Source organism: Manihot esculenta, chromosome 18 (genome assembly GCF_001659605.2).
Source record: "Manihot esculenta cultivar AM560-2 chromosome 18, M.esculenta_v8, whole genome shotgun sequence".
NCBI lineage: Eukaryota > Viridiplantae > Streptophyta > Magnoliopsida > Malpighiales > Euphorbiaceae > Manihot > Manihot esculenta.
In genome coordinates this window covers 7,693,442-7,708,846 of record NC_035178.2, presented here as the reverse complement: position 1 = coordinate 7,708,846, position 15,405 = coordinate 7,693,442, and the positions used below count along the sequence as shown (strand labels likewise).

Here is a 15,405-nt window from a genome sequence, read left to right as displayed (position 1 = left end):
TTTACGAAATACTCCTAAAAAAAAAAGGAGTATGCAATTAGTTGATTTTATTTTTAAATTGAATTGAAATAATTACAAAATTAAAATATAAATCTAGAAAACTCAAATCCAATCAAGCTCAATAATTTTAAATTGACTCGATTTTCATTTTTCAAATACATGATTATTTCTTAAATTTAAGAGTTTTACACCTATAAATATAATTAAAATTGAGAATTTTAAATGTGAAAACTAAATCTTAGTTAAAAATGAAAATAACTTAAATAATTACAAAATAATTTAAAAATAAGAAAGTCATCCATCAGTAAGCTTATCAATCATGTATCGTAAATTCATAATTATAAATCAATAATAGATATTTGAACAACTACTTAATTTAATGGGTTGATAATTGATCTATGGTTAATTTGTTAGCTCTCTTTATATTTGATCTTGGAAAAGGGACTTATAAGATAGAAAACATAGTCGGGGATGATCCATCAAGTATGCTTTTGATGAAAACTTTTCAATACTCAAATTAAATCAAACATAATATGGGATTCATTAACATAGAAAAAAAAAAACTAAAATAGTAAAGCATCTTTAGTAAATCTTTGGAAGCCCCAATTTTGAGAGTTTTTATGTGAGTATAGGAAAGATATTAGCTTCTTTAAGTTTTAGTTCCTAGAAGAGAGAGAGAGCCTCTTTTTTCCCGTGGGATTCTTCAGTAAGGGTAGAGTTAGTCCCATGGAAAGTTGGTTCTGAAATATTTATATTTTGTTTTATATCTCATCAGATTGGATGGTGGCGTGATACTATGTCAGGCAGCTGACAGTTGATTAATCGATGCAGTTGACTAATCAATGCAGAGCCGGTTTGTCCATACTCTTTGCAAGTGTATCAGACGGCTGGACAGCCTTTTTGTCCGTGCATGTAATACCTCAAAAAGGGCTAGAGGCCGACCATTGCTTAGGGGATCGATGTCTTGTCCTAGTATCACTAGATTTGTGCTCGGTTTACCCTACCTGTATAAAGGCAGATTCCTTCTAGTTATTGAGATGTTCAAATGCATTATTAGTGGTACAAATCTTAAAGTGATCGATTTGAATGTTTCGGATATTAATAAAGTCTAAGGAGCTGGAGGTCTGATCTGGATCTCTATATTCTATTAGTTCAAACATAATGGTTGGATGGCCTTACTCATAAGATTTTTCCGTATTCCATGTTCACGTATCATAATTCAATGAGTCTTATTTGTTATGTGTTATCATAAACCCTAATTAAATTTATAAAAAGTTGATATTCCTTTAGGATTAATGCTGGTCTCAATTTATGCCCAAATAAATTATAATATATAAATCTCAAATTTAAAATAATTTCGTTGGTTACTATATTTTTATTGGTTTTATTTATATGTTATTAAATTTTTATTTTTTAACGATTTTTATTTTTTTTATTGAAATTGATGGAAAATTAAGTTGATTGAAATTATAAGGTTACAGGTGGGAGGTCTTGTGTTTTTTAACATACGAGAATAAAGATTCATAGAGCACCTCAATAGATAAAAGAGAGAAAACAAAAAGAATATAATATTAATTATTAAATAGTGGATATGCTATTTTGATTATTATATAAATAATTAACAATCCACTTTTATTTTTTTATTTGTCTTGTTTGTTTTTTTTTAAATGACATATTATAGTTTTGACATTGCATTAAATATTTTTTTATTATTTACTTTTTAATAAATGGAATATTTATAACACGTTAATTGAATTGATTATATTTGTATCAGTATTTAAATTAAATGGCAATATATTTTTTAGGGAAAATTACTTTTTAGTTCCTGAGATTTAATGTAATTAACACTTCTGTCCCTCTATTTTGGCGACCCAACACTTAAGTCCCTCACTTTATTTTCTGTCCAAATTCGCAGTCCTTCCGTCCAAAATAGCCGTTTGGGACACGTGAATTGACAAAATTAACCCTCACTAAACCCAAACCCAAGAAAACATGAAAGAGAAAAAAAAAAAGGAATTTCACATTAAGAGAAGGGTATTTCTGGAAAAAATTATCACTTCTCACTTTTGACTCTTTGACCAAACGGTTTAAATGGACGGAAAGACTACGAATTTGGACGGAAGAGAAAGTGAGGGACTTAAGTGTTGGATCGCCAAAATAGAGGGACAGAAGTATTAATTACATTAAACTTCAGGGACTAAAAAGTAATTTTCCCTATTTTTTATCTATACTTTTATTAAAATTAAATTTATATTTATTGATATACAAATAACCTAAAAAATTTAAAAAAACAAACAGAAAGTTTATAATATTTAATAAATACAACAAAATTATTATGAAACTAAGTTGAAAAAAGTAATAGTTTGAAAGAGAGAGGAAGACAGAGAGAGGTTTTACTTTATTTGTTAGTGTTTAATTTTTTTAAAAAATTTTATTTTAATTTGGTTGAAGTGTTGCTTTCATCGTGTTGATAGACCTTTGGTGATTATTTAGTGCCAAAGTATAAATGGCATTTTTGAAACAGTATCACCTGACTCAAAATAATTAACTCAAATTATTTAATAATTTTATATTAATTATATATAATTTAAAATAATTAATTATAATTATTTAATAATTTTGTGTCCGCTATTATATATAATTTAGATTTTGATATCACACTATTTTTTAAAAAAATTTACAATCGTAACTAAATTGGATATAATTATTAAGTCAAAGCCTGGATCAAACCTTTTGATATTGTGATTTGTTAATATTTCAGACGACTTCACTTTGTCTCACACGGCTATGAGTGAACAGTATTCGGTTCAAATCGAAAAAATCGATCGAATCGAACTGATTTGAAAATTTAGTTCGATTTTTTATACATTTCGGTTCGGTTCGGTTTTTAATTTCAAAAATTTTGATTATTTCGGTTCGGTTCGGTTTTAATCAGAAAAAACCGAACCGAACCGAACCGATTAGTAATAATAATATATTTTTTCAATAATATAGAGAAATTAAATCATATTAAAATTAAAATATTTTAATTAAATTTTAAAATATTAAAAATAAAGTGTAAAAAATAAAAAATTATTAAAAATCGAAACCGATCAAATCGAACCGAATCAAACCGGTTCGGTTCGATTCGGTTTCTGACCAAAATCGGTTCGGTTCGATTTTCATAAACACTAAAATTTTAATTTTCGATTTATTCGGTTCGGTTCGATTTTAAACCGAACCGATCGAATGCTCACCCCAACACACGCCCTTTTCTCATAAACTCATTAGTTTTGTATAATTTTTTTATTTAAAATAGTTTTATATCAATTAAAATAAATTGATTTAAATTGATTCTAAATAATTTTTAAATTTATTTTTATTTAATTTAAAATAATTAATTTAAATTATTTAATAATTTTATAATAATTATTACTATGTTTGTTTTGATTTTCATTGATTTCTTTGTAACGTTTTGTCACCTTTGGTTTTGGACAGTTTGACTTATGGTGTCTTGGTTGTTGTTTTACATGCACCTAACTATTGTGGTCATTTGGGTGATTTTAGTGTTATTTTGTTTCTCTAATTATTGCATTTTTACTACAATCAGAGTGTTCTGTCAGCGGTGGTTAAGGTGATGAAAGAAGTTAGTGGGTTTGTTTGTATTGGTGTTTGAGGTGATTGGAGTAGTGCCAATGCTGATAGGGTAAGTCGGACTGAATACGGAATTTCGGTTTGCATCTCTTTAATTCTGGGCTGTGGGCTTAGTCAGTTGTTGATTAGACTTGTCCTAATACAATTTGATATTGCATGATGAAAAAAATCATTTCAAATACTAGGTAATTTAATTATAGTATTTGCATTCTTGGGCTTTTTTTTTTACTTTCATATATTGTTATTTAATTTATAAATAATAAAATCATAAATTTTCGTTTTTATAATTTCTGAAAATTCTGATTTAAAAAAATCTTAATATATATAATTTATTTAAATATAATAAGCAGCCAGCAGTCTCTAAGCTTCACTTCACTCGTACGCTCCGAAAGACGCCCGGAAAATGAGAGGCCGTCGGTGTGACCATTCTCAGGTAGAAACTGACACAGATACGGATTCCGACACCGAAACCATGCGGTGCATATCGTGCAAAGAAGAGTATGGGACGATTGATGCCGGAACATGCAAAGAGTGCTATGAGGAGGCTAGCGAGACGGAAGAAGAGCTCAAAAGAGAGATCGAAGATCTCAAAGCTAAAGTTGCTTTCTTGCGATTCTGGTCTCAACTAGATCACCATCACAGCAATAGGTCATTTGGACCCTGCTTCACCGACGTCGTTTTGGTCGCCTCCTCCGATACTGGGTCAACTGGGTCCCCCGTGCCTGTCCCTGCAAATAAGGCCGTTTTGGTCAGTACCCACATCCCCAATTTGGATATCTAGCGTTCACTCGATATATTGATACTTGTTTGATGATAAATGAAACCGGAAGGTCTTCGAATGACATGGTTGGTGAATGGTGAACGTGTTACGTGTGTATTCGCGTTTGTTGAATTTTTATTTTTCAGTGGGGTTTGATTGGTTCTGTCAGATGCTTTGATTCTAATTCATAAGATAGTCCAATTGGATGTTTCCCCCCTATATCCAAACGAGGTTACTAGCAAGCTCACAGGCAAGATTTGTGATTCTCAGGCAATAATTCTTGGAGAAACAAAGTTAATTTCCCGAGTAATTGGAATTGTTTCCCCTAATGCCATGATCCAACTGAATTGACCTAAAGGGTTTTAGTTATCTATATTTACATGTCCTCTTGTAATGTTTAAGTTGACAGTCTGATAACTTCTTTACCTTATTTGGCTGAATGCTTTACCGAATTGTGCAAGCTCTCCTGTTCCATAGTATTGATAGATACGATAGTTAATTCTGCATTGGCTGGTTCTGGGTCATTCAATATACTATTAAGTTTACTTTTTTGAGAATTTTCAATGCAAAGTTGCTTTTGCATCTTTATTTAGTTGGATATTGCCTACTGGTAGCAAAGCAATACTTTTATCTCTATGGAAATGTTTTTGCTCTCACTTAAATAACATATGTTGTCTTAAGGTTCTTAACTTCCCTTGTTTCCTGCTTGTGAAGAGCAATTCTCAACCTTTTGATAGCGTTAACTTTTCTATCCTATTTTTATCTTGTTTTGTTAAGTTTTCTTTAATTAACATACCTGTGGTTGCGGAGTTGACTTATGATTTGAAATGCTTAGTTTTAATTATTAAAGCTCGTTTACATTTCATCTAATGAATGCAGTCACTTTTTCACTAGATTGCCTAATTGATTACGTTGAATTGCATTGTTAGTTTGTACTTGGCAGTACATCTTGTTGCAGAAAACTAGTCAGAGAAAACATGGATATTTGATTTGAGAAAATGCGGAATTAGATACCTGGATCGCATATAGATTCAATGACGTGATCCCGTACATAATATCTTTCTTCTTAGTAACTGTTGGTATATTTTCACTTTGAGCCTATCCTGATGACATTTTTTCCTATAGCAATGGTACATGTATATATGGTAAGCATATTAATCTGAGCCCATAGGGGAAAAATTTTGCATTTGCCTTCATTGCATATGCTGCTTGGATAACTTCGGGAAATTTAGTCAGGTTGCTTTTGTATGTTTATGTGATCAGGCTAGTCGCTCTCCAGTGTTTAAAGCGATGCTTGAGAATGAGATGGAAGAAAGCCGGAGTGGCACCATCAAGATTAGTGATGTATCATATGATGCCCTTCGTGCATTTGTCAACTATTTGTACACTGCTGAAGCATGCCTTGATGAGCAACTGGCCTGTGACCTTTTAGTGTTGGCTGAAAAGTACCAGGTGAAGCATCTCAAGGGTTACTGTGAGAAGTTTTTGGTATCCAAATTGAACTGGGACAATTCAGTCCCAAGCTATGCCTTTGCACACCAGCACAATGCTAAGCATATGCTTGATGCAGCATTGTCATTGATCATAGATAACATGGACAAACTTACCAAAAGGGAGGAGTACATGGAGCTTGTGGAGAGGGATCCTCGGCTTGTAGTGGAGATTTATGAAGCTTATCTCTCCAAGCAAGTTAATACGGCAGCACAAAGGGTACTTCCATGAAGCGATTTGCAGGTATGGTTCTGTTGGTATATTTGTCCAAACTTTGCAGTGAATTTTTGTGGAAATTTTTATACTTGTATGGATGAATGCCATTGGTCTCTCAAGAGGGTGGTGGGGGTGGTTTTTTTCTAGGATGGGTAAATACTGTCGGATTTGTCACAAGGTGCCTGTTCTTGCATGAGCAGCTTTGTACGGTAATGATAAATTGATAGTTACTGAAACTGTGTCATTGCTCAATGAAATTTATGTCTGAAGGTATGGCAGTTTCTTCTTTCCTTTTCCTCTCCGTTTTCCATTCTTCCTAACAATCTAGTTCGAAATGACAGTTGGGCATGATCAATTACTATCCAAGAATCCATTGGAATTTAAAACTTTTGCAATCGTTATTTTTTTGGCAATTACACTTAAGGTCCTGAGTAACTTACAAAAAACAATTACAATTGAAAAAAAGTTTCTTTTAGGAGTAGAATTCAGTGAGGACAGAGGACATCATATTTTCTTGGTAGGCAAAAGGACAAGCTCATGGCATACGGTTCTCAAAAATCAAAGTCTTCCAGCTTGCTTGGTGACCTTCAACTGTGTCACTTAGATTAGGCTCCCAACCCATGGCATTTGCTATTGTTTCAAGTGCTCCCATAACAGCTACAGATTCCTCCAGGTGCTAAAATCCTGTCCATCTCAATCTTTATAGTATAAATATTTTATTTATGACTACTGACAAAAATTTGTTCATAGATTCTTATATTTACTCCCAAAAGGAAAACTAATTGAAAAAGGCCTGCAACGACTGTGGTATCATATCTTTTCTGTTTGACAAAGAACAGTTCATGTGATCTGGGGCACTTGGCTAAGGGTCGGTTTTGGTTCGGAACTGATGATTTGATTTAATTTATGAATCAAATCGTAATGGGTTTTATTTACGAATGTTCGAAAATGATTTCGTTTTTTTCACGGTTCCGGTTTGATGGGTAATTTGATGCTTCAATCCAATATTGGAGAAAAAGAAGAGTTTCTTTATTAACTTAAATCTAGAACATTAAATTACATATAAACATAAACTCTATTAAATTATGAATAGTGAACTTCTCGTCTATGCGAGTAAACCAACACATGCTCCGAGTGTAGTGTATTTTATAATTTGCTTTAATTTCAAATATGAATTTACAATTATTCCTTCCTCCCTTTTCAACTAATTCCAGCATATCACATTTCTTATGGTTTAATTTTAATTTTTAAAATTTTATAAAATTCAATTGAATTCATATTTTATGTATTTGATTTGAAAAAAAAAATTCAATTTTTAGAATTGAATTTCATGAAATTGATTTAATTAAAATTAATTCTTTCAAATTTTGATAGAATTTGAAATAAATTTCATTTGTGACTAAAATGTTTCAACAAAATTTTTCCTCTCAATTATTATTTATTTTATTAGTTAATTAAATAAATAACAGAAAATTAATAAATTATTAAAAAATATTAATAATTACAAAATAAATAATTAAAAATTATTTTAATAAATAATTATATTTTTTTAATTTTTCATATTATTTATAAGTATTAAATAAAAATAACAGATATTGATAAATATTTTCCGCCTCCTGGTCCATGATAGATCTGACTTTCTTCTTGGTCCATCAAATGGGTCTTTCAAATGGGTCTTTCAATATTCTACTTGATGAACATGGACCTGACTTTCTTCTTGGTCCATCATATGGGTCCATCAAATGGGTCTTTCAAATGGGTCTTTCAATATTCTACTTGATGAAAGGACCTGCAAAATAAGGAAAAACGGTCAGGGGTCTACCAGGGATGTCCCGATGGAGACCCTCCGACATTCAAGTCAGATTTTATGGATTCAAGCATTATATTTGGGTAAGGGTTGCAGAGAGAAAATAAAAATGGAGTCCAGGAAGGAGAGGAAGCCCCCGAGAGAGAGAGTCTCCCCTCACGTTTATAGTGTTACCTGTCTGTGTCCTTCAGGCCCGTACGTACGGACGTGTCAGACCCTTCTCTAGGCGACCATTTAATTCACCCTGGCACGCATGCGAACATGGTTGGTGAGTGATTAGGCTTACTCCCCTATTGGGTTTGTGCTCGTATCTGACCCGGATTGCCCTGGGTCGCTGGCCCAGACTCGTGAAGTCGAGCCGTCTTTCGAGCGTATGATCTGATGGGCTTTGGACCTGTGACCTTCTTTTGAATCCGGCCTTATTCCTGGGTTAGGAAAGATTTGGAGGTTATCAATTGCCTCTTTACCTCCTCAGCAGTTATTCCATGACTGGTGAGGGAGTAAATACTTAGGTTCCGTTAATGACCGTGTAGCTCGAGAACGGCTCTTGTCAAAATGTCCTTTACTTGCCCTTTTTATTTCTTTGTTTCTTTACTTTGATGTTTGAATGTATGGCGATCTGGAGATGTATATTTGGTGATGAATAGTATTTCATCTCGGCCTATACCTCACTGTTATTATTTTTTACTCAGACTGTCTTTTGATTCGTCAATTTTACTTAATTGATGGACTAGATTAGTTGTACTGGGACTTTGTTAGTCAATTTTACTTAAATCAATGGCCTTCTATCATTGATTTAATAGAAAATTTTATGAAAAAATTTAGATTTTATCGGAATTAAATTTTAAAAATGAAAATATTAAATTTTAAAAATAAAAAATTAAATTTATTAATTATGTTATATATCTTAAATTAAAAAGTAATTGTGGGCACCATTCGTAAGTAATTGTTCGCACCATTCGTTGTCTCCCTCCCTCGTTAGAGTTTGGACAAATACAGATTCAACTCAACTCAAGCAGGAGAATAAAGAGGGGATGTGCTGTGTGATAATTTATATACAGCTAGCTATAATTCAAAATAATATGCTGTTTGTTGTATAATATTTATGTATACTATTCAAAATAATACTTGCGGGCCAAGTGAAGGTTGCAATAATGTATTCAGTCGTTATCATGGAGGCTTAATATCATGTATGGGGAGGATTCAGTCTCCCCCATTCATTCTTCAATCAGACAAATGTATAGGTAGTTCAAGAACACTGACCACACCACAACTAATTGTAAAGTAAATAGTTCAAGGATTACTTAATTAATTAATAATTAGTCTCTAGCAATAATAACACTACGCAGAATAACAGACTCCACAGTTAAACCAGGACCACAGCCAAACAGAATACCCAGGTTCAATCCTTCGCCAGTGGTGGCCTTTCCTTCCTCCATAGATGTTTTCCTCATCTCATCAAGAATGAAGAACACAGATGGACTCCACATGTTTCCATATTCACTCAGCACGTGACGGCTTGCTTTAAGCTTCTGTTTTTCTAGACCAAGTTTCTCTTCCATACCATTCAGGATTGTTGGTCCACCAGGGTGAACGATGTAAAACAATTTGTTCCAGTCCTTCAGATTTCCAAAATTTTCACTCATCCATTCCACGATGTTGTCTCCAATAACTTGGGGCACACTTTTAGACAAGTAATAAGATAAGCCCATTTCGCAGGTCTCTCCCACTATTCCATTCTCGGAATCTGGAATAATTGTCTGTGACGCCGATACGAGTTGGAACAACGGACGCTCACTAGTCATATCAAGATCTGCACCTACGATAATTGCGGCAGCGCCGTCGGCGAAAATCGCAGAGCCCACTAAAATATCCAAGTGGGTTTCTGAAGGTGCATGAAAACTCGAAGTCATGTTCTCGGAGCAAACGATAAGAACCCGTGAATCACCATTGTTTTCTGCAATATCTTTGGCCAGACGAAGGGATGCTGCTCCTGCAAAGCAACCCGTGTGATAGATCATGAATCTTTTCACAGATGGTTGAAGGCCAAGGAGCTTTACAAGTTGATGATCTGCTCCGGGCATATTTACTCCTGAAGATGTACAAAATATAAGGTGTGTGATCTTAGAAATTGGCTGGCTCCATTCCTTTATGGCCTTCAAAGCTGCTTCTTTACCTAGCTTGGGAACCTCAGGAATTAGAATTTTTTGACGTGCATCAAGTGAAGAAGCCCCATAAATAGCTATTTCAGGATTCTTGTTGATGATATCTTCACTCTTCAGTGAGGCATGTACCTTTTCTTTATTGTCGTTCTTTCACCTGTAAGCAAAATCATGCAAGTAAACTTTCATTCAATAATATATTGATTATAGAATAAAGATTGAAGACGGTGATAGGGTGAAACTGGATCATTTTTCAGCATTATTAACGGCACGATACTTACAAATGCGTCTGAACTTTTGTTTTAATTCTAATTCTGTCAAGTGGTCGCTATTAGTGAGTTTGAAGTAAAAGTCTGGATAGGTTGACTGGTAGAAGCAGTTGGGTGGATTTGCAGTGCCAATAGCTACAATCATGGCTAAACCACTTGCTCGACGGGACTCCAAGATCCTTTCCATGGGCGATTCCATTTTCCTGCGCCTATAATTTTATCTTGGTTTTTGCTTTTCGGGTTATTTATAGACAACTTCTTATCTTATTCATTTGTATTACTATGATGTAAGAACAATACAAAAAATGATTAGACAATATTACCTAATTAAGTTCTTCTAGTTTCAGTCTCTATTAGAATGGTTCACATCATATTCGGTAACGCTATACAATTTATGTTTTTCTTTACACTAAAGGCAATTCTTTTATTTTTATTGTTTACGTTTTAAAATCTGTTTGTATAAAAGTAATTTATAAATTTTTATATGAAAATAAATATTTTTTAAAAATATAATATAATTAAGAGATTTATAATTTAATTTTTAAATATTCTCAATATTTACAAATTAATTCTTATATTTTAAAAACTCTTTAAAATATTTTGTTTGCTATATAATCATTCCATCGGATATATTTTAGCACAACTAACTTTGATGCCAAATTTAACTGTGCCGAACATGTCCAAACATGCATATCATTCCAAGTATGCATATTTCACTCATGTATGCAAGATAAATAAAATATCTTAGGATTTTAAATTATTATTTTTTTAAAAAAATATTAAATTTTATTAATTTTTTTATTATATTTATTTTTAAAAATATTAAATATTAAAAAAAATTTATAAAAACTTAAAAACAGGTTTCTGAGATTGGACATGGTGCGGAACATGTCCGAGGTGATCCATGCATGAAGTGCATGCATGTCACCGAAATATTTTAAAATTTTAAATTATTATATTTTTTAAAAAATATTAAATTTTATTAATTTTTTAATTATATTTCTTTTAAACATGTTAAATATTATAAAATATTTAATAAAATTAAAATATTAAATCAAATTAGTACTAATTAATTTATATAATATTAAAAATAAAATAATTAATCATTTTAAAATAATTGAAAAAATTAATAAGATGGATGAAATATTTTAGGATTTTAAATTATTATATTTTTTAAAAAATATTAAATTTTATTAACTTTTTTATTATATTTATTTATAAAAATATTAAATTTTATTAAATATTAAAAAAATTTAAAAAACGCGCATGTCCAATCTCAGTTGCATATGCATGGTTGAAATGCATGGGTATGGGTAACATGCTGCATGCTTGGACATGTGCGGCACTCAAAAAGTGCCGCACATGTCCAATCTCAGTTGCATAATTCCGTGGATACGTTCGGCAATCAAAATACCGAATATTTTGTCGAATTGCTTTTTTTCAAACTGTTTTTTTTAGTGTATAACTGCTTTTTGTTCAGCGGAGTTCGCATCTACACTGTCGAATAAATATATGTTGAAATATTTTTAAATTTTATATGATTTAATAATTATTTTAATTATGATGTATGAAACCGAAAAAAAAATTCTTTTCATAACTTTAAAAAAAGCATGTGCTCATATCATTGAACGATTTCAAGAGATTTTTACATCAGCTCAGCCACTACTTTTTAAGATGTGTTTGAATTACATTTTTAAATAAAATATATCTTCAAAATTAATAAGATGGATTAAATATTTTAGGACTTTAAATTATTATATTTTTAAAAAAATATTAAATTTTATTAACTTTTTATTATATTTATTTATAAAAATATTAAATTTTATTAAATATTAAAAAATTTAAAAATAATTATTTTATGTTTAAGTTTTTTCAAAATTTTTTTAATATTTAATAAAATTTAATATTTTTATAAATAAATATAATAAAAATTAATAAAATTTAATATTTTTTTAAATAATAATTTAAAATCCTAAAATATTTTATCTGTATTATTAATTTTTTTAATTATTTTAAAATTATTAATTATTTTATTTTTAATATTATAATATTATATAAATTAATTAGTATTAATTTTATTTAATGTTTTAGTCTTATTAAATAATTTATAATATTTAATATGTTTAAAAAATATAATTAAAAAATAATAAAATTTAATATTTTTTTTAAAAAATAATAATTTAAAATCCTAATATATTTTATCTGAATTATTAATTTTTTTATTTTTAATATTATAATATTATATAAATTAATTAGTATTAATTTTATTTAATGTTTTAGTCTTATTAAATAATTTATAATATTTAATATGTTTAAAAAATATAATTAAAAAATAATAAAATTTAATATTTTTTTAAAAAAATAATAATTTAAAATCCTAAAATATTTTATCTGAATTATTAATTTTTTTATTTTTAATATTATAATATTATATAAATTAATTAGTATTAATTTTATTTAATGTTTTAGTCTTATTAAATAACTTATAATATTTAATATGTTTAAAAAATATAATTAAAAAATTAATAAAATTTAATATTTTTTAAAAAATATAATAATTTAAAATTTTAAAATATTTCATCCCTTGTATGCTTGGAATGCATGGTTATGGGTGACATGCATGCAAGTGCATACTTGGACATGTGCGGCACTTTGAGTGCTGCACATGTCCAATCTCAATTGCATGCATAACCCTGTGGACATGTTCGGCACTTTTGAGTGCCGAACATGTTCAGCTTATCAAAACAGTGTTGAACTGATTTGTTAGGCGGTATGATCGACGAACACATTCATTTAAAAATATTTTTAAATTTTACGTGATTTAATAATTATTTTAATTATAATACACGAAATAAAAAAAAAAAACTCTCTTTTTCATGATTGAAAAAAAAACATGTGTTCAGCCACTACTTTTTCAGATGTGTCTTTTAGATTTTTGACATTTAAATTATATTACAATTTTTACATCTATATATTTTAAATCACCTATGAATTACATTTTTAAATAAAATATCTTTAAAATAATTCATACAGTGAGTAAGTGACGGTAAAAATTGTGTGACACTATTTGATTTAAATTAAAAAAATTGATTAAATTAAATTAATTTAAAATTTTGATTTAATTTTTTATTTATTTGGATTCGATTCAATTTTTAATTTTAAAAATTTAAATTAGATTTGATTTTGATAAAAAAATTAAAAAAATTAAATTGAATGAATTAGTAATAATAATATATTATTTTTAATAATATAAAAAGATTAAATTATATTAAAATTAAAATATTTTAATTAAATTTTAAATATTAAAAATAAAATATAAAAAATAAAATAAATTATTAAAAATCAAAATTAATTAAATTAAATTGAATAAAAATAAATTAAATTAATTCAATTTGATTTAATTTTTAATTAAAATTAATTTAATTTAATTTTTAATTTTTAATTTATTTAATTCGATTTAATTTTAAATTTAATTTAAATAGGACGATGAGCTGAAACAGCAGCTTCACACAAATCAATGACCGGTTCTGAGCAAAGCGCTTCAGCTACAATTGTGTCTGAATGCTACGATGAAGAAGAAACATGGAATCTAGCCGTCAGCCTAGCAAATGCCGTTGTTCTTCCAATGGTACTCAAATCAACTCTGGAGCTCAACATCATCGACATCATTTCCACACCTGGGAACAGTCGTGGTTCCCTCTCAGCTTCCGAGATTGCACAGCGGATTCCGGCGGCGAGAAACCAAGATGCACCTATCTTACTGGATCGTATGTTGCGTGTTTTGGCAAGCTATGATATAGTGAAGTGCTCGTCTTCCACCAAAGAGAATGGCCAAGTGGAAAGATGGTATGGTGCAGGACCCATTTGCAAATTCCTCACCAAGAACCAAGATGGGAGTGGATCTGCTGGTCCTCTATTGTTGATGCACCATGATGAGGTTCTCATGAAGAGCTGGTACTCATATATTTGGCCTCTTCCTCTAATATTTATCTGCCCATTTAGTGTATGATCTAATTCCCAAATGTTATTGTAGGTTCCATTTAAATGATGCAATACTTGAAGGTGGATTTCCATTCAGCAGAGCCCATGGAATGACGGCATTTGAATACCTGGGAACTGATCAAAGGTTCAACACGCTATTCAATCAAGCAATGTCAAGCTACACTACCTTAGTGGTGAAGAAGATCCTCAATGTTTACAGGGGATTTGATGGCCTCAATGTGTTGGTTGATGTGGGAGGTGGCACTGGAGTTACTCTCAGTATTATCGCTTCAAAATATCCTCATATTAAGGGAATCAACTACGATTTGCCCCATGTATTAGCCAATTCACCTTCATATTCAGGTATTAAAGTATGCTCTGTTTTGTGAAAAATACCCAGTTATTATATGAAGCTGATGATATATGGCAGGAGTGGAGCATGTCAAAGGAGATATGTTTAGGAGTGTTCCAAAGGGAGATGCAATTTTCCTGAAGGTGGTCATCGTTGTCTATGAGTTAATTTTATTTTGTATAGATTCAACATAATTAATGGTTAGAAGTTTTGTTCATTTGCTGATGAACCTTGCAGTGGATACTCCATGATTGGAGCGATGAGCATTGCTTGAAACTTCTCAAGAATTGCTGGGAAGCTCTCCCTAGTAATGGTAAGGTGATTGTTGTGGAGTGCATTCTACCCATGGCCCCAGAGAACATTGTTTCTTCACAGTTTGCGCATAAGCTAGATTTAGTCATGTTAACTCAAAGTCCTGGAGGAAAAGAGAGAACCCAAAAGGAGTTTGAGGCCTTGGCTTTGAAATCTGGCTTTTCAAGCTGTGAAGCCATATGCTGTGCTTACAATAGCTGGGTTTTGGAGTTCCACAAATGAGAGTTGATCTTGATCAACATATTATTAAATTTGTGGAAAATTCTAGAATATTACTGGTATTTCTCCCTCAACCCTAAAAGAGTAAGTATTTCATGATTATTAATAAAAGCGTATGTGCATTAATAATTTCTCTTAGTTTATGCTCTCTACAACATGTTCGGTTTTGTGCCAATGGAATAATATGATGGTCACCAGCTGTT

General features: G+C 30.5%; 2 protein-coding genes and 1 pseudogene across 2 annotated transcripts; 2 read left to right on the top strand and 1 right to left on the bottom strand.

The window, feature by feature from the left end:
* Nucleotides 1-3,974: 3,974 nt before the first annotated feature.
* On the top strand, nt 3,975-6,386 carry LOC110605874 (BTB/POZ domain-containing protein At4g08455). The gene is made up of 2 exons (XM_021744545.2): nt 3,975-4,381; nt 5,657-6,386. The coding sequence occupies exons 1-2, from the start codon at nt 4,037-4,039 to the stop codon at nt 6,113-6,115; spliced, it is 804 nt and encodes a 267-aa protein (XP_021600237.1). The 5' UTR covers nt 3,975-4,036; the 3' UTR covers nt 6,116-6,386.
* Nucleotides 6,387-9,226: 2,840 nt separating this feature from the next.
* LOC110605875 lies at nt 9,227-10,624 on the bottom strand (annotated as a pseudogene).
* A 3,228-nt stretch (nt 10,625-13,852) lies between these two features.
* LOC110606366 (caffeic acid 3-O-methyltransferase-like) lies at nt 13,853-15,405 on the top strand. The gene is made up of 4 exons (XM_043953191.1): nt 13,853-14,292; nt 14,372-14,682; nt 14,750-14,814; nt 14,909-15,405. Exons 1-4 carry the CDS (start codon nt 13,856-13,858, stop codon nt 15,203-15,205), a joined length of 1,110 nt encoding a protein of 369 aa, XP_043809126.1. The 5' UTR covers nt 13,853-13,855; the 3' UTR covers nt 15,206-15,405.

Excerpts from the sequence above, each read along its gene's own strand:
- LOC110605874 (XM_021744545.2), top strand. The coding sequence starts at position 4,037 with ATGAGAGGCCGTCGGTGTGACCATTCTCAGGTAGAAACTGACACAGAT. Across the intron at positions 4,382-5,656 it reads CTGCAAATAAGGCCGTTTTG|GCTAGTCGCTCTCCAGTGTT; the intron begins GTCAGTACCCAC and ends TTATGTGATCAG.
- LOC110606366 (XM_043953191.1), top strand. The coding sequence starts at position 13,856 with ATGACCGGTTCTGAGCAAAGCGCTTCAGCTACAATTGTGTCTGAATGC. Across the intron at positions 14,293-14,371 it reads GAGGTTCTCATGAAGAGCTG|GTTCCATTTAAATGATGCAA; the intron begins GTACTCATATAT and ends ATGTTATTGTAG. Across the intron at positions 14,815-14,908 it reads GAGATGCAATTTTCCTGAAG|TGGATACTCCATGATTGGAG; the intron begins GTGGTCATCGTT and ends TGAACCTTGCAG.